Source organism: Lycium barbarum, chromosome 3 (genome assembly GCF_019175385.1).
Source record: "Lycium barbarum isolate Lr01 chromosome 3, ASM1917538v2, whole genome shotgun sequence".
NCBI classification, from domain to species: Eukaryota; Viridiplantae; Streptophyta; class Magnoliopsida; order Solanales; family Solanaceae; genus Lycium; species Lycium barbarum.
The window spans coordinates 27,551,449-27,574,486 of NC_083339.1; the positions used below are offsets into that span (position 1 = coordinate 27,551,449).

Genomic DNA, 23,038 nt, shown 5'->3' on the forward strand with positions numbered 1-23,038 from the left:
CCTATCCCAAAAAGAATTAGGATGATCACTGCAAATTTGTAAAGAAAATTGATTTTTTATGAATTCAATTTTTTCCTGTAATTTAGGATTTTGTAAAATGTCTTCAATTTGAAGAGTCTAAATTATAAACCCCTAAATAAAGTTTTAAAGTTGATTAGATATCCAATGCCTAATAAAAATGATTTATTAGATCATCTTCATAATGCGATTATATTGTCTAAATTTGATTTAAAATCAGGTTATTAGCAAATCCAAATAGCCGAAGAAGATAAATATAAAACTTCTTTTAATGTTCCAATTGGACAATTTGAATGGAATGTTATGCCTTTTGGGCTGAAGAATGCCCCTTCAGAATTTCAAAAAAATATGAATGATATTTTTATGTATTATAGTAATTTTATCATTGTTTATATCGATGATATTTTAGTATTTTCAAATACTATTGAAATGCATTTTAAACATCTTGATATATTCAAGAATATTATTATCCAAAATGGTTTGGTTATATCTAAACCAAAAATGTCTCTTTTTCAAACAAAAGTCAGATTTTTGGGTCATAATTTTGAAAAAGGAAAAAGTATTCCTATTAATAGAAATATTGAATTGGCTTCTAAATTTCCTGATATAATTACTGATACAACTCAACTTCAAAGATTTCTTGGAAGTTTAAATTATATTTCTCCATTTTATAAAGATCTAGCCAAAGATACATCTATTTTATATGATAGATTAAAGAAAATTCTAAAACTCTGGACTGATGCTCATACGCAAGCAGTTCAAAAAATCAAAGGAAAAGTTAATAATCTCCCTTGTCTTGCTTTAGCCAATCCTAACTGGCAAAAAATTATTGAGACTGATGCCTCTGATATTGGCAATGGAGGAATACTTAAACAACTTTCTCCAATTGATAAACAAGAATATTTAGTCCAGTTTTATTCTAGCAAATGGAATAATAGTCAAAAGAACTATGCTATTGTAGCAAAATAAATTCTTGCTATAGTTAAGTGTGTTCTAAAGTTCCAAGGTGATTTATATAATCAAAAGTTTTTGATAAAAACTGATTTCCAAGCAGCTAAGTTTATGTTTAATAAAGATTACAAACATGATGTTTCCAAACAAATGTTTGCCAGATGGCAAGCTCTTTTAGCACCATTTGATTTTGACCTGCATTATAAAAAGGGATCAGATAACAGTCTCCCTGATTTTCTCATGCGAGAATATTTAAGTTTATAACTGTCATTCTCTCATTTGAAGGATGAGGCCCACACTATCACCCACCTCTAATAGAGGAAGGGGAAGAGGACAAAAAGGAATGGGCAGAGGCACTGTTCTTGCCCAAATGGGCAACAAGAGGCTAATAGCCGACAATATTGCAAAAACTTCTGGTAATACCCAGAAACAAATCACTTATGCTGAGTATCTTGCTTTCATAGAAGCACAGAAAAAAGGGGATAAAAAATATGCCTCCATCATATTCCAGTGCTCTCGCAGCTGATGATAATAAGGACACTGATTCATATGAAGAAAATATTCATCGAGAGGTAATAATTCTCCTTGAAAATGATGATCTCCAATGGAAGGATGAACCTCGGCAAATAATGCAAAGGCATTTTGATAGAGCATCGTATGCTACTCCGACTTATAAATATCAGATGAATTATGAAAGGATCCTTTCATATACAGGGTCAGCTGAATTCCAACATTTTTATCCTGCTAATAGCAAAAGAGTTTATAACTTTTAAAAAATTATCATGAAAAAGATATTTTCTCCAAATGAATGGGGAATAAGTCCATTAAAGGACAGGGATTATATCCACCCAGAACAAAAAGTCATAGTTAAATTTAATTATTGGGATTATGTTGAAAGTTTTAATAAAGTTTTTTATACGAAAATTCTAATAGGAAACACTCATGGTTTATAAAGATCTGTGCCAATGTTTATAAACAGAGCATTCCAAATTGGTTTTATCCATGGTGGATCCAATATGGTCCAGCCGTAAAATCTCTACCTGAACCCTTCAAAAGTTTATATACTGAATGGGTTGATGTGTCTCCAAAAATTATAGACTTGGAAAATAACATTACTTTCTCTGAAGAAATTTCTAATATGTATTTCTTCATTGAATTTTCTATTCCATGGATTATGAAATGGTCAGTTGAAACGGTTTATACCCCACAAAATACGCCTTGCTTAAACAGAATTTTTTATACAAAATTGTTGAAAAATTTGATTCAAAAATCAAAAGATAGAACTATCCCAGGATAGGATTTAATAAATCAGATTAAGCCTATCATTGCCCATTATAAGAACTCCATTAATTCTAGATAAAAGGAGATTCCTAGTCCCTTTGAGCACATTGCTCGAAAAATTCAGATGAAGAAAGGAGCAATTCCCCAAGAGCAGCTTATTGCCACATACATGGAGGAATTTAAATCTAATTTAATGCAACATCTTAATATGGAAGCCATTTCAGATACATCAATGGCATTTGTTGGTCATACCACTGATAATGATGAAGAAGAAGAAGAAGACCATAATACTCTAGTCTTAGCAGGAGAATCTCAAAGTCCAGATAATACAGAGGACTATGAACAATTCATGGCTCAATTCATTTAAAATTCTCGAAAATGGTTCAGTTATAAACTGGAATTTAACCGGTTTTTCTTCATAGGTTCCTATAAAACCTTTGTCATCCATCCATTGAATAGGAAATAATTTATGGATGAGTGGAGTTCCCAAAATAACTTGATTTGAAATATTTTTTACCAGTACAAAGTTTTCAGGAATACAAACTTTGTCTTGGCAATTATAAGCTTTAGGTAATTTATAAGTAATACCCATTTTTTGGCCACTAGCAGACCGTGAACTATGAGTAGTTTTTTGAAAATATTTTGAAGGAATAAATCCTTCTTGAATACAACTTAAATCAGCTCCATTATCAACTAGAGCAGTAAATTCTTTTTTAAAATTATAATCAATTAAAAGAGTGATTTTTATAAAAAATTTAAAAGAAGTAATAATATCCAATTTTGTTAAAAACCTGGAACTAGGATTACCACTATTTCCTTCTTCCTCCGTAGCAATAGTTTCTACGGTGTTATCAACTGGAAGGTCTTCTATAGTATTATAAACTAGTGTGTCTATGACTTGTTTTTCTTTTCCCTCTAATTGCGAGACTCGATAATCTAGAGTGGTTTGGTGTCTCCTAAGGGTGGAAATTTCTTGCTTAAGGTTATGAACCCCTTTTTCCAAATCTTGGGTGGTAGCCGGTGTGCTTATGATATTCTGGCGTTCTTGGAGGAGTTTTTTTACTCTAGCCATAGTATAAGGTCCTATAGGTTCTCTTATTTCTATAGCAGTTGGTTCTTCTTGGGGCTGCTGTTTGGAACCTATTTGATCTATAAATTAAGACCTAAGATTGGGATCCTTAATATGTTTAAGGAGGTCCACAAGGCTATTACCATCTAAAGCATGAAGACTGTTTTCACTAAACTGTGAAACAAGTTTTATAAACTCATCGTCTTCCTTGGTTTTGACACAAGGTTTCCCTATTTGTCATGGTTGACATTCTTCGTTTGAACTGGTTGAGATATAACTCTCTTCGCCTAATACCCTAATATCTTCATTTGAAGAAAGGTTGGAAGAACTATCACTATCCTTTCCAGAATCGTCCTCTGGTTCTGAGTCTGAATTTAACAAGATCTTATATAAAGATTCTCTAAGGTTATCATCTATGTTAAGAGCTTTGATTTTTTCCTTAACCTTACAATTCTTATAATAACGACCTACTCTGCCATACTTATAACAAGCTTTTGGGTTTTTGAATTTAATAAAATCCTTTATTTCTTTAAAAGTCTTTTTGCGCCTAGCTTTTTTCTGGGAGCGCTTCTCCTTCCATTGTTGTAAGTCTTTATGCTTCTTCTTATGCCTATGAGGCTTCTTAGAAGATTGTGGGATATCCATACTAAATTGTCCACAAAATTCTCCTAATTGTTGTCTTTCATTAAGACCATGGCGCTTGATTTGCTGATTGAGCCTAATTTCATCACACAAGGCTAATCCTTCTTGCATACAAGTACCAATTAATTTACCATAAGTATAAGAATCATAATTTGTACTTCTTTCCCCTTTCCTAAGAGCTTTTCTATCTCTTTCTGCAAAAAGAGGAGTGAGTCCATCTGTAACACCCCGTAAACTTGAACTAGGTGTGAATGTGTAAAAATCTAGTATTAAGATGATATTATATCTATATGAAACCATTGTTGATGAATTCGGGTGGAAGATGGTCGTTTTGAAGTCAAACCAACTAGTGAAGTCCTTAAGGCCTCTTAAATTCGCCTAAGTTTTGGTAGGTCTGTCTTCTAGGCGAATTTGGTGAAAATGTATTGCGAATTTGGAACAACTTCCTTCATGAAAGTTGTATCTCTTTGAAATAGCTTTCCAACGGTAGGTCACCTAGCCCAAGAAAAGTTACGTACAAGAAGTTATGTCCATTTTACCGAACACTGTGCAGAACCGACACACGTCGCTTTTTCAGGGGTGTGGGGGGCGTGCGATGGCCCCGTATCGCGGACCCATCGCGAAACAGGTCGGGTTCGGGTCAAAAAGTCGGGTTTACGCATTTTTAGTTATATTTAAGCTTGGGGTTTATTTCCCTAACACCCCTAGTCACGAAAAATTACCCTAAAGTCAAGAAGAACAAGTCCCAAGCCTCAAGAACCCTACAAGGTAAGTTTTATCATGATTCTAGGTTGAATTCAAGTTCTTAATCCCTTTCTAACATCAAACCCATGATTCTTAACATGATTTTGTGACCAAAACCTAGGGTTTGCAACATAATTCTTCCCAAAGTGATTCAAGCTAGGGTTTGGGTATTCTTCATTAGAAAAGTGATTTGTTAAACCTTGTTTAACATATTAAGGTATGTCTCCCTTTTAAAAACATTATTTTGGATGTATGTCTCTTTAAAAATAAAATCCTTTTTGAATATAAAGGTAATTTGTATGTCTCTTTTGAACATACTGTTTCTATCGGTTTTTACGAACTCTTTGGTTGTGATTTGTATGTCTCTTTTGAAATCACTTTTGAAACTATTGTTGGAAGTATTAATTTTATTGAAGATTCTTTAATGAATGAAAGGAAAAGTAATTCTTTTCATGGTTCTTGAACTCCAATTCATGTCTAAATGGTGGTTAATGTGTGTGAGGGGACAAACCCACATTAAACCTAGATTGTAACAAACCCTATATATGTATATGATATTATGAATGTTTTCCTCTATAAGAGATGCTTAATAATGAAGGATAACGATTGGTAATGATATTGGAATTCTCTTGATGGATGATTTAACTAGTTACTTGAAAGGTTGTTGACTCATAAAAGTATGTTATTACGAATTGTGGAAATTGAAAATTGTTTAAAGAAGTGAAACATTTTCAAGACATTCTTTGAAATGATTTATCTTTACGATATGGCATAACGAACCTTAATGGTAAATGGTGATGTGACTACCTTGAGATGAATTGTAATTCGGCTCTTATGTTATGAACTCTGTTGATGTGATTTTGCCTAGCCATTCGGGAGGATGAGTGGTCACCGAGGGTCTCATATTCCGGTGAGCTTATGCCTAGCCATTCGGGAGGATGAATGGTCACCGAGGGTCTCATATTCTGGTGTGCTTATGCCTAGCCATTCGGGAGGATGAGTGGTCATCGAGGGTCTCATATTCCGGTGTGCTTATGCCTAGCCATTCGGGAGCATGAGTGGTCACCGAGGGTCTCATATTCCGATGTGCTTATGCCTATCCATTCGGGAGGATGAGTGGTCACCGAGGGTCTCATATTCCGGTGTGCTTATGCCTAGCCATTCGGGAGGATGAGTGGTCACCGAGGATCTCACATTCCGGTGTGCTTATGCCTATCCATTCGGGAGGATGAGTGGTCACCGAGGGTCTCATATTCCGGTGTGCTTATGCCTAGCCATTCGGGAGGATGAGTGGTCACCGAGGATCTCACATTCGGTGTGCTTATGCCTAGCCATTCAGGAGGATGAGTGGTCACCGAGGTTCTCATATTCCGGTGTGTTTATGCCTAGCCATTCGGGAAGATGAGTGGTCACCGAGGGTCTCATATTCTGGTGTGCTTATGCCTAGCCATACGGGAGGATGAGTGGTCACCGAGGGTCTCATATTCCGATGTGCTTATGCCTAGCCATTCAGGAGGATGAGTGGTCACCGAGGGTCTCATATTCCGATGTGCTTATGCCTAGCCATTAGGGAGGATGAGTGGTCACCGAGGATTTTATATTCCGGTGTGGTGCGTTGTGACAAGGGAACCCTACGGTCATCCCCTCGATGTGATTGATTCTTGGGCCTGTATTGGCATGCGTGATATTCGTAATCTCTCATGGAACTGTTGTTGACAATCATGATCAATTTGAAAGGCATAATTGAAAGTTATAACTTGACAAAAGACTTTATAATCGATTTTGACAATTCTTATTGAGATACACATGCTGAATACCTGTTTTTATATTGGTTAATGGCTTTGTAAACTATTTAACAAATGATATTAAAAATCATAAAGTGGAATGACTGTTTTTATACTATCCTTTTAGAACTGATTTCTTTATGTATTATTATATTTTATTTTTACAATACTTGTTGTCCCCGAGGCACTCACTGAGTACGAAAGTACTCAGGCATACCATTGTTGTTTTTGATGGTATGTTAGGAATCAAAGATGAGCGGGTTCGTGATACTCTCGACGCTTAGGAGAACTTGCTGCTGTTGTTGATTTGGTAAGCCCACATCTTCATTCGTGGGACACCCCTTATCATATCTATTTACTATTCTTGTTTTTCGGGCTGCGTCCCGAAGTTAGACGATTGTTGTGTCTCTTAGAAGCTCCATAGATAGTTGTTAGAATTATTGGTAGATTGTCAAAGTTTCGTACGACTTAATGGGTGTTTGCCACGTTTATGACTATTACTTATATTGAAGACTTCCGCTGACTTAGTTCATATATGCATGATTTGGCTACCTTTATTTTATAAACTGTTGGAGGCGAATGTTGAACCTGGCGGGTTCAAGTGTTATTATTGCATTGTTTAGGTTCTTCCGATGTTGTTCATGATGTCGGATGCCGGTCACGTCTAGAGTGGGTTTTGGGGCATGACAAGCTTGGTATCAGAGCCTAGGTTTAAATATGTCCTATGAGTTGTTTGTGTCTATGGAGCTGTGTCTAATAGAGTCTTCCTTTTGCAGCCTGATCACCTGCATAATCGAAAGACTACCAGGGCATTATAGGTGTTTCTCACTCTTCTTTATTCTAGATTGTGCTATAGAGCTTGAACTTCCTTTAGGATCATTCTGACCTGTTCGTTACTCGTGCTTTATGGAGATGACTTTAGCTTGTATTGCAAGTGTTAACCAAGTGAACAATGGTGGTATGGAGTGCACATTGTCCTGATGCATAATTTATTGTATGGTACAGAGTCGCTGAAATTGTATTGTGGGTGTTTGGTATATGTGGTTGTTGTAGGGTTTGGTTGTTGATAAAATTGAGACAAGTATAGAAACAAAAGTAGCCCTTGTTACGGGGAAAACTCTGCCACAAATCTTGTTAGGCTGAAAGGAATAATTAAGGTGTGATATGTTTCAAGTACAGGAAGTTAGGGTGAAGGGAAAAATTGAGGGTCTCTTGTAGAGAATTAAGAATTTTCGTACATTAAGGTTATATTCTTATTGGGTTAAAAGATCTATACTATTTTGATGTTTAGTGGAAGAACTTTATTTTAGGCTTGAAACTCGAAAACAATCGCTGGTGGAATAATTATTTAAGAAGATGATGTAGTTGATTTAGGCTTTAATTTGTTATTTTCAGTTTTGGCGTGAGGTAAGTTAAGCTTGAATCATGTGTTGTTGAATTAGCCTCCTTGTCGAAGTATATTGTCTAGATTGATATGTTGTGCGCTTCCTAGTCAAAGCATATAGTGTTGGAACCGTTCGACTATGTATTCCCTGTGAAAGTTTAGATTAGAGGTATGAATCCCTCGTCCATGTGTTTAGGCTTGAATGATGTATTCATTATGTGGTCAGTCATATGTTACCTCTGACAATGATCCCCTTTACTAAAGAACTCTAGAAATTTTGAAATTTGAGGTTTAGTGAAGAATCTTGAGCCATGACTTTCATTCGAGTACGAATGATCTTAAGAGAGGGGGGGGGGGGGGATAATGTAACACCCCGTAAACTTGAACTAGGTGTGAATGTGTAAAAATCTAGTATTAAGATGATATTATATCTATATGAAACCATTCTTGATGAATTCGGGTGGAAGATGGTGGTTTTGAAGTCAAACCAACTAGTGAAGTCCTTAAGGCCTCTTAAATTCGCCTAAGTTTTGGTAGGTCTGTCTTCTGGGCGATTTTGCAAGCAAATGTATTGCGAATTTGGAAAAACTTCTTTCATGAAAGTTGTAGCTCTTTGAAATAGCTTACCAACGGTAGGTCTCCCAGCCCAAGAAAAGTTATGTACTAGAAGTTATGTCCATTTTACCGAACACTGTGAAGAACCGACACACGTCGCTTTTTCAGGCGCGTGGGGGGGGGGGGGGGGGGGGGGAGGGCGATGGCCCCGCAACGCGGGCCAATCAAGCAAGTCTGAGTATTGACCTGCAGACTGTTGCCCGATGGCCCCGCTTCGCGGACCCATCGCGAAACAGGTCGGGTTTGGGTCAAAAAGTCGGGTTTACGCGTTTTTAGTTATATTTAAGCTTGGGGTTTATTTCCCTAACACCCCTAGTCACGAAAAATTACCCTAAAGTCAAGAAGAACAAGTCCCAAGCCTCAAGAACCCTACAAGGTAAGTTTTATCATGATTCTAGGTTGAATTCAAGTTCCTAATCCCTTTCTAACATCAAACCCATGATTCTTAACATGATTTTGTGACCAAAACCTAGGGTTTGCAACATAATTCTTCCCAAAGTGATTCAAGCTAGGGTTTGGGTGTTCTTCATTAGAAAAGTGATTTGTTAAACCTTGTTTAACATATTAAGGTATGTCTCCCTTTTAAAAACCTTATTTTGGATGTATGTCTCTTTAAAAATAAAATCCTTTTTGAATATAAAGGTAATTTGTATGTCTCTTTTGAACATACTGTTTCTATCGATTTTTACGAACTCTTTGGTTGTGCTTTGTATGTCTCTTTTGAAATCACTTTTGAAACTATTGTTGGAAGTATTAATTTTATTGAAGATTCTTTAAAGAATGAAAGGAAAAGTAATTCTTTTCATGGTTCTTGAACTCCAATTCATTTCTAAATGGTGATTAATGTGTGTGAGGGGACAAACCCACATTAAACCTAGATTGTAACAAACCCTATATATGTATATGATATTATGAATGTTTTCCTCTATAAGAGATTCTTAATAATGAAGGATAACAATTGGTAATGATATTGGAATTCTCTTGATGGATGATTTAACTAGTTACTTGAAAGGTTGTTGACTCATAAAAGTATGTTATTACGAATTGTGGAAATTGAAACTTGTTTAAAGAAGTGAAACGTTTTCAAGACATTCTTTGAAATGATTTATCTTTACGATATGGCATAACGAACCTTAATGGTAAATGGTGATGTGACTACCTTGAGATGAATTGTAATTCGGCTCTTATGCTATGAACTCTGTAGATGTGATTTTACCTAGCCATTCGGGAGGATGAGTGGTCACCGAAGGTCTCATATTCCGGTGAGGTTATGCCTAGCCATTCGGGAGGATGAGTGGTCACCGAGGGTCTCATATTCCGGTGTGCTTATGCCTAGCCATTCGGGAGGAAGAGCGGTCACCGAGGGTCTCATATTCCAGTCTGCTTATGCCTAGCCATTCGGGAGGATGAACGGTCACCGAGGGTCTCATATACCGGTGTGCTTATGCCTAGCCATTCGGGAGGATGAGCGGTCACCGAGGGTCTCATATACCGGTGTGCTTATGGCTAGCCATTCGGGAGGATGAGTGGTCACCGAGGGTCTCATATTACTGTGTGCTTATGCCTATCCATTCGGGAGGATGAGTGGTCACCGAGGGTCTCATATTCCGGTGTGCTTATGCCTAGCCATTCAGGAGGATGAGTGGTCACCGAAGGTCTCATATTCCGGTGTGCTTATGCCTAGCCATTCGGGAGGATGAGTGGTCACCGAGGATTTCATATTCCGGTGTGTTTATGCCTAGCCATTCGGGAGGATGAGTGGTCACCGAGGATTTTATAATCTGGTGTGGTGCGCTGTGACAAGGGAACCCTACTGTCATCCCCTATATATGATTGATTCTTGGGCCTGTATCGGCATGTGTGATATTCGTAATCTCTCATGGAACTGTTGTTGACAATCATGATCAATTTGAAAGGCATAATTGAAAGTTGTAACTTGACAAAAGACTTTATAATCGGGTTTGACAATTCTTATTGAGATACACATGTTGAATACCTGTTTTTATATTGGTTAATGGCTTTGTAAACTGTTTAACAAATGATATTAAAAATCAGAAAGTGGAATGACTGTTTTTATACTATCCTTTTAGAACTGATTTATTTATGTATTATTATATTTTATTTTTATAATACTTGTTGTCCCCGAGGTACTCACTGAGTACCAAAGTACTCAGGCATACCATTGTTGTTTTTGATGGTATGTTAGGAAACAGAGAAGAGCGGGTTCGTGATACTCTCGACGCTTAGGAGAACTTGCTGCTGTTGTTGATTTGGTGAGCCCACATCTTCATTCGTGGGACACCCCTTATCATATCTATTTACTATTCTTGTTTTTCGGGCTGCGTCCCGAAGTTAGACGATTGTTGTGTCTCTTAGAAGCTCCATAGATAGTTGTCAGAATTGTGGGTAGATTGTCAAAGTTTCGTACGACTTAATGGGTGTTTTCCATGTTTATGACTATTACTTATATGGAAGACTTCCGCTGACTTAGTTCATATATGCATGATTTGGCTACCTTTATTTTATAAACTGTTGGAGGCGAATGTTGAACCTGGCGGGTTCAAGTGTTATTATTGCATTGTTTCGGTTCTTCCGATGTTGTTCATGACGTCGGATGCCGGTCACGTCTAGGGTGGGTTTTGGGGCGTGACACCATCTATAAATTTGGACTTCCAGTGGGAGTCATTACTCTCTGGTAATTCCATGACCTAGCAAAGAAAAACATCTTTATACCACCAAAATGAGGTTAGAGTCTTACATCTAAGGTTTTGAAGCATGGTACGAATAGATTCACTATTATACGTCCATCTTCCTGAAAAATATTCAACAATATTAATAAACAGTGTATAAACTGCATTAGCAATAGGTGCTTGATTACCCTCTTCGTGTTTAACAGCGGTTAGAATAGAATGACGCTGTGTAGGGGTTAAATAATTATCCCATCAATCTTTTAATTGGACAGTGAAACCAGCTATAATCATATCTGCAATGACTCTTTCAGTATTTTTGTGAACTTTGCAGATAGTGTTGTACATTAACATCCTATGAATAGTGCAATAAATCTAACGTTCAATATAACCGTCAATATTCCATTCATAAATTTCCTTACCACTATAACTGTTGGAAATAACATGTTTATGCTCTTCTAATAAAACATCTTGAGGAGTTGGGCGAGGATAATAATACATCCTCTGGGTTGGCTTAACAGCATAATATTCATCAATTATATTAATATCTGATGATATGCGAGCCTTATAATCAATATCAGACAAATATGTGTCATCCTCTGCGATTAAAGGACTAATTTTTAAACCTTTAAATTTTTCATCTAAAAGTTTTTCTAATTCTGATAAAGGTTTTAATTTAAAATCATGAATCTCAGGAGGAGGTTGTATGCTTGGAGTTGCAGCAACGTCCTTCTGTTTATCCTTACCAGAAATAGAAGTCTTATTAAGATAAGTTAAAAGTTTATCAAGTTTTTCATGAAGTGAAAATATTTGTTCACCCAAAATATTCATATATATATTTGAATAATTTTGCTGTCTAACCATATTATTAATATATTTAGTTATGACATGTAAATTATCATTTTCAATCAATTTTGAAAAGGCTGCAAAGTGCAAAGTTTTATCATCTTTGCCTATTTGAAAAGGGTGTTGAGGAGGAAATCCAGTATGAACGATTTCTCCATTAGTCAATTTATAATCTCTTTCGAGAACAGAAATATAATTAGTAAGATATTTTGCCATAAACCAAGGCACAAAAGATATAATCTTGTTCGCTTTGGAAAGATCACTATAAAATTCATCTTGGAAAATTATTGTTTCCTCCGGTTTAAAGCTTTCAAAAAACCATTTTCTAAATGGTTCCCGTTTGGGAGTATAAACTCTTTACTAATCTGCAATCTTGCGGGTGATCCCCAACTAAAATCAATTTTTTGGACTTGATCCATTAAATACTTGGAAAATCCATATCTGACTCAGTTAATTCTAGGTCTTTAATACCAGTTACAATATTATCCTGGTTAATTCTAAAATTACTAATTCTATTAGAATCAGTTTCTCTTATTTGAGAAGTAGATGCTCTTGATGGAGACTGCACAATATAATCAACAAGGGATATATAAGATCGACAAGAAGACATAGATCTAGGTAGGCTAGATCGAACACTATTATGTTCATTATCTTCTAATAAAGATGCTGGTTCATGAAATCTCAATTTTACTGTCCCATCTGGGATCTGTTCCATTTCAGAAATTTTAGTAAAAACATTTTGAGGAGGTGTTGCTCCCTCAATGACCCACTCTTTGGGAAAGTCTATTTCATCCACTTTGATAGGTCTTCGTGTCATAATTTTGGATTTACCAAAATTAGTTTCTATTAAAATAGTTTCATTTTTGAAATCCATGATTTTACACATAGGATTCATAGTATATAATGGTTTATAATATATTCTATAACATATGCATATTACCTCTGTTCATGGCATATAATCATAACCATGCAATTTGATACATAATATTAAAGCATCTAAAGAATTTTCATCTTGAAAAGATACCTGCAAGTTAGGTTAAACATTAAAATAAACTGAACCATAAGCCAAACTTGTTTGGACTGTCCCTATGAGGGATTTCTTCCAGTTTCGGTTCCTACTATCTCGTAAAGCTGCTATAAAGCTTTCTGGTAAACCTCTTAAGGTTAGAGGTTTGAATGCAACCTGAACTAACCCAATATGCATGAATCTATGGGTTATCCTATAAGGGGCAAGATCACTGTCAGATAATAGTCTAAAAGTAGCATGATCATTATCTACAGTTATTGTTTCTTCAGTAGTTTTTACTAGTTGTTTGAGACCTAATTTCTCAAATGTACCCATCTGATATATTACTCTAGGTTTTATTTTAGGAATTGTCCACTTATTAAGCAGATCACGTTCTTGAGGAGTATCATATTCCTCTTTTTTACTATTTTTAATAGTTTTCTTACGATTTATAAAATTCATGATATAAAATCGTTGAATTACATCACCTATTACTACTGGAATACCAGTTCTCTAATACTACAAAGCAAAAGGATCGCACAAGACCATGTCAAATGAATTCTGAATATTTGGAATTATGTAAAAATGAAATTTCTTCTCTTTTACAAAATGGTCTTATAAGATCTTCGAAATCTCCATGGTCATGCACAGCTTTTTATGTTAATAAACATGTTGAACAAGAACGAGGAGGATTGTGACTACCAGAACAAGTCCAACAAACGCCCTAAAACGCCATCCTCGGCTAAGCGGGTGTTATGAACCTCTCTTTCTAAATCTTGGGTGGTGGCCGGTGTGCTTATGATATTCCGGCGTTCTTGGAGGAGTTTGTTTACTCCAACCATAGTATAAGGTCCTAATAATAATAGTAATCAAATAAATAAGCATGTTGACATTACATAAAAATGCTATTTTAAATTTAATTACATATACTTGAATGATAAATGCTACAAAAAAAATGAACAGCTATTTGATTTAAAAATTAATAATACAATATATAATCATTATAATGCGGCAATAATGTAGTATAATAAATTCTACTTTGTACAATGTTAATGATGCAATGGCTATATAATATCGCAATTGAAGTGAGAAGATAATACAAGAAATGCTAAAATATTTGTAAAATAGCAGCTCAAAAAAAATAAGTAGGGTATAGGGTGGTCAAAATTGGGTGTCAACAACATATATTGATCATGTCTATGGACCTGTTCTACCCATCCTGTGCTATATGCTATGTTTTTCATTGTGCCTTTGATTTGTCAATCATCAAAACTACATATGTGGTGGTTGTATGCCAACAAATTCCCCCATTTTTACGATGACAAACGCCAACTGTGTAACTTTCCCAATCATGTTATAGTCCAACTTCTACATCACATGTGTACACAGTTAATTCATATCTTAATTCATATTACTTCCGCCTTTTGGCATCATTGAAAAGTTTGTATAGTCTATAAGAGTTATTATGAGTGTTCACTAGCATGTACCAATAAGATGCATAGCAAGTAACATTAACAGATATGCCTCATCACACATAGCTTTAAATAACATCAAACAGGTCACAGAAGTTCAAACACAAACTACTAAGAGTTACATGACTTGATAGGCATAGGCAGAACTAGGGTGATGGTTTGATGGTGGGAAAGTTATTTTTGGTGAGGACATTGAGTAGGTTCTGTATAGCATTGGTGTTATCTGCTCTCTCCTTTTATAGTTCCCCCTAAAGACTTGACACCTTGGCTTTCAACTCTTCTTGCTCCAATCCATACTTAACATGGAGAAGATCCATGGTTTCCTTATGTTGACTCTTGAGAGCTGTGACATTAGCTTCTTTGGATGAAATTTGATCGAGCAGAATTTGCCTCTCAGCTTCATTCCCTTCATCTAGATCAGGATGAACGACTCATTCTTTAACCCTAATTATTTCCTTTGAAGTCTGATACTGCCATACCTTGATTAGAACTTGGAAGTGTCAAATATCTTAGCCAGCCAAAACCCCTACGCCAGTCTATGCTGTTGTCCTCCTTTTTGAGCAATCCTAGTCATGTGTTGAATCATGAGACTAGGTAGATTTATTGGAGCACCAGTATCCAATCTCTCCATGTCATGCCCCAACCTTGGTAAGGCGTGATTGGCACTCGGCACCTTACTAGGGCCGAGCGAACCAAACTGTAACTTGCGTCTTCTATATCTCGAATGGCATAATAAGGCCAAGGAGGCTAACTATGAATATAATATCATGCATATGTATATGTATAATGGGCCCATGATGCCGACGTAACCACCGACAAGAAATAACTAAGCTGTATACAAGAAACTGTTTGCAAAGCCTCTATGAACATACTGAAGTATACAAGTCGGGACAGGGCCCCAAACATACCTGTAACACACAAGAATACATACACGGACCCAGAATCGGCAATGCTCCAGAAAAAAGTGGAGCCCACCAATCAAGACTAGTACTTGGAGGCAACCTACTATGGAATGTCCTCGTCTCGTCTGTCTATACCTGCGGGCATGAACGCAACGTACACAAGCAAAAGGACGTCAGTACGAATAGTGCACCGAGTATGTAAGGCGGAAATGTAACGTAATAAACATATGCTGCAGATAAGAAGGATAAGAATCAACTTGGACCATCTAAATTACTAATGAGAACCTAGTACGCATGTCTCTTTATACTCTCATACCGTTAACTACATCTATGTATAATACTATGGTCTTGACCTTCATATCATCCTGGTACTACCTCCCTAACTCATCAGTGGTAACTACTCAACCGGCCGTATCACGGTGGTAACTGCCCATCTGCCGGACTGATCAATGGTAACTGCCCAACTGGCCGTAGCTCGGTGGTAATACATAGCTGCCCAACTGGTCGTAGAATAGTGGTAAATATAATCAACATCATGACCCGGCCTTTATGAGTAATCTCTATGCACTTCTCATGATCACATAAGACTTATAAGCACAGTTCTGGGCTGTTAGAACTTCTTCTCGCTTAACTAAAGATTAATCAAATCTTGAGATGCACCATAAGCCTCTCTATTCATGTCCTACCAAACATTGCTTAAGTACACATTCCTAAACTCAACGAAGTGACGTAAGATCAGTAAACCTCCGATTTATATTATGGAACAATCATCATTTCTTCAAGACCAACCTCACCACAACATCAAGTAGAAACAAGAACATTCATTTTTCATGAACTAGTTTGGTGTAATCTTCTTAAATTCTTGATTTAAGGGGTTATAAGTGTTTAAGAGAAGTGTATGGATGTGTATAGAGCTCCCAAGAAGTGTAAATGATGAAACAAGTGGAATAATAGGGTATTTATACCCCTTGAGAGTCGGTTCCATCGACTTTCCAAGTGGGGCCCTCGGGGAGCCATTTGGCAGCTTGGAGGCTTATCTTGAAATGCCCATAACTCCCTACTCCAATGTCATTTTGACGAACGATTTATTTTATTGGAAACTAGACTTCCTGAACTTCAATTTAGGCTTTTGTTTCACTTCAAAACTCCTGATATACTAGGAGCTATGCCCTTCTATATTTGACCCAAAATTTCTGTCCAAAATTCTGCCAACTTTTTTCAAATTTTTGGCAAACTTATTTTCTTCGATTTTCCTGATCTCGAAACCTTTAGGCACTTGCTTAACACTTGTTAAGAGTATTCCTTAACCTTATAAGGGTTCCATGACCTCTCCTAGCTTACGCTAGTTTACTTACAACGCAAATGGCGCAAAAATATTTCGAGGTGTAACACTCCATCAGTCTCATGTCCAGCCAACTGGCTATACCCCTACCCTGCCTCCTGGGAAGAATCATTTTTTGGACCACATCAAAACACAACTGGTGCAGCTTGTCATCTCCCTTTTCCGTACTCTATTAGGCTTGGTGATTTTTGGGTAGTTGGACAGTTTTCTAGTGATTTCCAATGTTGACTCCATTCTATCTATTGGTGTCCATTCACTTTTCACATACTGTTCCCATCCCTCAGCAGACACCTATAAAATTTCTCCTAAAATCTGAGGATTTAAAGTGAATTTTACTCCAAGCACTTTATTGCTCAATAAGTTATTTGTGCAGTTTGCATTTGTATAAAATTTTGTGACCTGTTCCCTTGCCATCTTTCTAAATTCGTCTCTTGGTAATAATAAATTATTCCATACATGTCATCCAATCTTCTCCAAAAGTGTAGACATCTCTGCTCCCTCAACACTAGTAATCACTTTTCCTCTCAAAACGGTCATGGATTGAAACTAACTGACCCTGTCAACTTAAAAAGTGGTCACTTTACTTATCTCATCATAAGCATCAATTTCATCATCTCCCCCATGTGCAAACGTTGAATACACCTCCTCTTCATTATCAGACAACCCACTTCTTTTCTGAACGTGAGACTTTCTTTTGGGTCCTTCCTTGGTCACTTTCCTCGTTCATTGTGATTTTCTTGCTAGCTTGCAGGACTTTTAATATTTAGCATCAGCTTATTTTCTTTTTTTTATGGAGTAAGGGACCCTTGATGGATCATGAGTTACTTTCTTCATTTCTATTTTCTCAGTTGATTCCACTATTTTCTTTCCGGAGACTTTTCTAATGTTGTTTATAAAGTACTCTAGAGACACCTCCGTATCATCAATGACATCAGTACATGTCTTGAGAACGGGTTGTTCCATAGATACCTTTTTAACATAAGTGTTAAATATCTCTTGTGCTGCTATCTCCATTTCAGTCTCCTCTCTTTCTATGTTGAGATCCCTTGATTTTCTGTACAAACAGTGTTTCCACCTTTTTTTTCCTCTTACACTCTCTTGTACCCTTTCTTCTCTGTCATCACTCCTTTTTTGCCTTCAACCATTTTATTTTGTTCTAACAAACCATGTCCCTCTTCAGAGTTATGTTTTTGTTCCCCCTTCCATTCTCCTCTTGCTAAATCTTTTGACCTTAATATTAAATCTTCACTTATTGGTTTCTCCTGGTTGGTTTCGGGCTCACTTTTTGGAGTGTCACATTTGATCAGTTTCTGAAACCCTCGGAGTGGTCGTAACCCTATCGCATTCTTTTTTAACTTCATCTGTTTGTACTCGATCGAATTTGTGATGGTTTAGGGTCGAAGATTTAAGGATGGAAGAAATTGGTTGACCCGGTGAGGAATTCAGACTGTTTAGAGCGTGAATCTCCTGTTGGTTCATGTAGGGTAGGCTTTGGGACATTTCTTGGTAAATGACGGAGGTGGTTTCTAGGAAAGACTTGATGATAAAGAGAGATATGACCCAATTTTTGAATTAAATAAAGAAGGGAGAGGGAGAACCATGTATGTGGATATGGTTGAGTTGGTTGTTCCAAGGAATCCTAGTCCATCTATATATTTTGGGAAGGTATTGCCATGATGGATGTATGTTTTCAAGATTAGGTTATTGATGTAGGTTGTGCGTCCACCAAACAGTATATGGGGGACCTAGTTGTGTGCCAGTTCCCTTATACAGGCAGTACAAGAATCAACACAAGATTTTTACGTGAAAAATTCCTTGCTCAAGGGATTAAAAACCATGACCTACCCCAGCAGGATTTCAACTCCACTAACCGAGCAAACTCAGGTTACAACTCTAATGCAAGCTTGAAGTTAACTCCTATAACCCCTCGCCCTTACAATAACGCTTATGCAACCCTCACACTTGACTACCCATAGCTAAGCACACTAATACACCTATACTCACTCCAGCCTAGTGTACCACTCAAAGGCACCCTTTGAGAATTCACCACAGAGACTAACTCTAGCCACACAATAATACAACTAAGCTAACTCAGCCTAGTGTACCACTAAAGAGCTTGTGGAATATACTTTGAGAATTTAGAACACCTACAAACAACTTCTTTTTATGCAAGAGTAGGCTTATAGTTTAAGCACAAGAGAACAAAGACTCAACAACCTAAGGACCTAAAACATCTTTTGTTCTGGATCTGGTCCTTCGGGTTGCTGTGGCTCTATTCTTGAGGAACACCTTGAAAGGTGGAGACTTGCACTTTGGATGGAGCAATTTTTGGATTGTGCAAGAATGAGTCTTCTCTTGGAAGATGATGTCTTTATATGCACGGATAGAGAGAGAGAGAGAGAGAGAGAGAGTAGAGATGACGACTCATGAAATCTGGGCAGTTAATCAATCGGCCTTGCAGAGGAACTGTTGTATAGCTGCATTGTACTTTTCAGCAGCATGCTTTACAGCTGTGAATTTGGACTTTCAGCTTCAGTGATCAGGACCTTTATCTGGAGGAATCTAGTTCTTCATCTGTTCTTCGAACAAATTGTAAGTACTGGATACACTGTCAGTATCTCTACAGCTGCATTGTTAGCTGAGCAGGCTGGAGACCTGATCCCATTTGGTCCCTTTTGAATCAACATATCTGGTCTCTCATATATGAGCAAATCCGACAGGCATCTGATCCTTCAAGGAGCATGTTAGAAAAATAGCATATGAGATATCATAAGTTTAATTAGGTTCAGACAAGTGAACCTAATTGTATCTGGTTCCTTAGGGTTTGTCATGTCATCAAAACATATCAATTCTTATCAGTTGTGATGGACATCTAAACTTATTTTAGTATCTGACTGTCTTGACACTTCTGTACTTATTATTTGGATATGTAACGACCTGTTTGGTCGTTATTACCTCTTGGATGCTTTTGACCTTTTCCTGAGCTTAGTTAGCTCATATCTGACCTGAAGGGACTATTGACACACTTCCTGAGGTCTTTGGATATGATTTGGGTGATTTTGTGGGAATTTTGGTCTTTAAGCGAAAAAGAGTTGACTCAAAGTTGACTTTTGGGTAAACAGACCTTTTTCAGGAATTCGTCAATTCTAAGAGGTCTGAATGGCCTTTTAGAACTTGTGTGTATATTTGGTTAGGTTCCCAATGCATTTGGGTGCATTTTGGGACTTGGGTTGGGAAGTTAGTTTTGAGGTATCGGGAGTTGACTCGGTCAATGAGACCTTCGTTGGAATTTTGAGGCCACGAGTGCGTTCGTAGCATTTTTTTTGTATGTCTGCATATATGATTTATGAGCAGATAGTCGGAATTTTTGGTTGAGTTGATGAAATTTGAGGAGTTTTTGGTGTTTGGTGCCCCGCTATAGCGGCACCAGGACCGCTGCAGCGGTACCGCTATAGAGGCTTGTGCATTTGGGCAAGACCGCAGAAGTGATCATGCGACCGTGGAAGCGGGACCGCTTGATTGAGTGCGGAAGCGGGTGACGGGCAGTTAAGTTCATTAAATATGTGTTAAAAGCCCTAATTCTTTCATTTAGTACCACTCCGAAAATAGAGCTATTGGGAGCATTTCAAGGCATTTCTTAGGGAAAATCATTGCGGTAAGTCCTTCCATCTTCATTACTATTTCATTATCCTTCAATCATCATAGAAAATATCTAAATCATGCTAGTTTCATTAAGAACTTCTGGATTAAAAGAGGGTTTTATGGGTTCTTTGTTATAGACTATAAAACCTTGATTTATTGATTGGGTTAGCTTCATTAAGCATGGAATTGATGACTAGAAACTATTTTTGCATGCTTCCTTCCTAATTAATAGCTAGGTTATGGAATTGGGAGTTAGGGTTTATACCCAAAAATTGGGAGTTTTGCCTAGAATCCAAAATTTGAGTAATTCATGAGTTCTTCTAGCTTATAATTGATGGGAATTAATCACCTAGAGTATTAATTTCATGTTGAGACTTGTAGATCCCTAATTTTCTCTTTCTAGTTCATAAACCTCATTCCATGTGTTGGGATTTTGGTCTTGAATAGAAGTAAGGTTTGAATAATGATTCTTCTTGATTCTAAGTTCCTAATCCAGATATGACTAGACTTTTATTATCACGAGGCACAAAGGAAGGGCAAAATTAAGGTTTGACTGTTGGATATTTGCTTCTCGGCTTTCCTAATAGGTTATGATTTACCTTATGGTGAGACTCCGATTAATAAAGCGTATGTTTAGATGATATTATCGAAGAATGCATGTAAGCCTTCGGGTATGAATTTGGGATGGATATTGCCTTAGGTTGGGCCCTGTTGTATGATTTGGGGGCTAGCCACCCTGTTGCGTTTTTGTCCTATTTGTTCTATGTACTTGTTGGCTGGTCGCCACGTTGAGATATTGGATATTGGTGATTAGTTATATATCTGGATTGTGATATTGTGGTACCTTGTTGTTATTGAGATGAGGATAGTGAATCTGTTGTGGCTTATTGTATAGCCTTATTGATGATATTACTTGTGTGCCCGTGTGTGGTATTATTTGGGATTGACCTGGTTTATTGATATTACATTTTCATTGTATTCATACTCATTTCCATGATATATTGATATTGCCTTGATATGGTACTAATGATGGGAAATGAGAAGGAAATACAGATGCTTGAGACATATTGATACGAGTCATCTCTGGGCTATGTACAGAGTGACCGGTATTTCTCTGAGACATATTGGATATTGAGTCATCTCTTGGCTGTGTGCGAAGTGACTGATCTAGAACATTTATCTTCTGAGACATGTTAGATATTGGGTCATCTCTGGGCTGTGTGCGGAGTGACTGGTGCATGGACTTTGCGGGTACCCCATGGGTTGTGCTGCCGATGATGCGATATTCAATTGTCGAAGTATATATGTACGAGCATATGCATTGCATTCATACTTCATACATTATTGCATCGGATTGTATCTCTTAGTTGTGTGTGGTGTGGATTGTGATTGAGTACTTGTGTTTGGCTAAATTGGGATCTTATACAATGGTTATGAGGTGTTCTCAGATTGTACTCTTGAAACTTGACACAGTTGGGTTTAGATGCTATAACATAGGTGGTGATTTGTACTGTGGATATTGATTTGTGATTACTTGTACCTTATTATTTATGTGTTTATCTTACTTTATTGTCTTTATATACGTTAGCTAGTCTTAGTCGGCCTATGATACCTACCAGTACTTGTTGTGTGTACTGACCTACACTTGCTGCATTCTTTTATGAATGCAGAGTACCAGGTTGGACCTACTTCTACCCCTCATGACTGATCATCGAGGTTGCTGCAGAGTTTATCCAAGGTGAGCATGATGACGATCGCTACCCGAAAAATCTTCTTATTTATCATGTCTTATTTCTATTTCGAGACATCATTTGAGACTTATGTATTAGTCAGACTTATAGTATTTGGTAGAGCTCTTGTATGACCAGACCAGATACTGGAGTTGGATTTTCATTACTTCCACATTTGTTTTATATTATTATCGTGAGACTTACGTTATTTTATTTTTTTCTGCTTTACTTATGTTTTATGATTGTTGGGATAAGAGTTCACCTACTGAGGTAAGGAAGGTAGATGCCCGCACGACTTAGTGAAAATGGGTCGTGACAGGATATCACACGGGTTGAATTGGGTCGGTCTAAGCTGAAAAGGTATTACACGTTTTCTAGTCTATCTTAGTGACCTGAATGTGTATTTAAAACAGATTGGTAGATGTATGTACCTATCTTCTGATGAGGTATTCACATTCTCACTATTGTTGTTATATGCAGAAGCTGACGCAGTCTTTGGATTTCCTGACATTGACCCTTCTTGTGACTGCTTTCTCCATTCTTGATCACAAACCATGTTCCCCCTATCATTATGCCGTCCTTTTTATTCCTTTTTCCATTTTTCCTTAATTCAAGAGTGACAGAGTTTCTTCTAGCATTGGCTTGTTGTCTGTCACTCTCACTAGCTGACACACTTAGAGGTAAGCAATGGTAGCCCAAGCAAGATTGGGTTCCTTTTTGTTGCTTTTTCTGCTCCACTCTATTTCTCATAGTGGAGACTTCCTTGATCATATGATCAATCTTTTCATACTTGAAGCATCCTCCAGCCTCTATTCCATCTTCTTCCTTCCGTGTGGGATAGTTAGGTCCCTCCATGACCCTGCTCCATAACTCGTGATCTTCTGCCTGTAGGTGGTCCTTCATCCGAGCTTTGCACCATTGAT

The 23,038-nt window shown here is 37.2% G+C and overlaps 1 protein-coding gene across 1 annotated transcript; it reads left to right on the top strand.

Moving 5' to 3' along the window:
* The first annotated feature begins 519 nt into the window (after window positions 1-519).
* Window positions 520-987, top strand: LOC132630590 (uncharacterized). Its single transcript, XM_060346160.1, has one exon. It carries the CDS (start codon window positions 520-522, stop codon window positions 985-987), a length of 468 nt encoding a protein of 155 aa, XP_060202143.1.
* Window positions 988-23,038: the final 22,051 nt, after the last annotated feature.

What these genes read in the sequence shown, in the direction of transcription:
- LOC132630590 (XM_060346160.1), top strand. Translation starts at nt 520, where the DNA reads ATGTCTCTTTTTCAAACAAAAGTCAGATTTTTGGGTCATAATTTTGAA.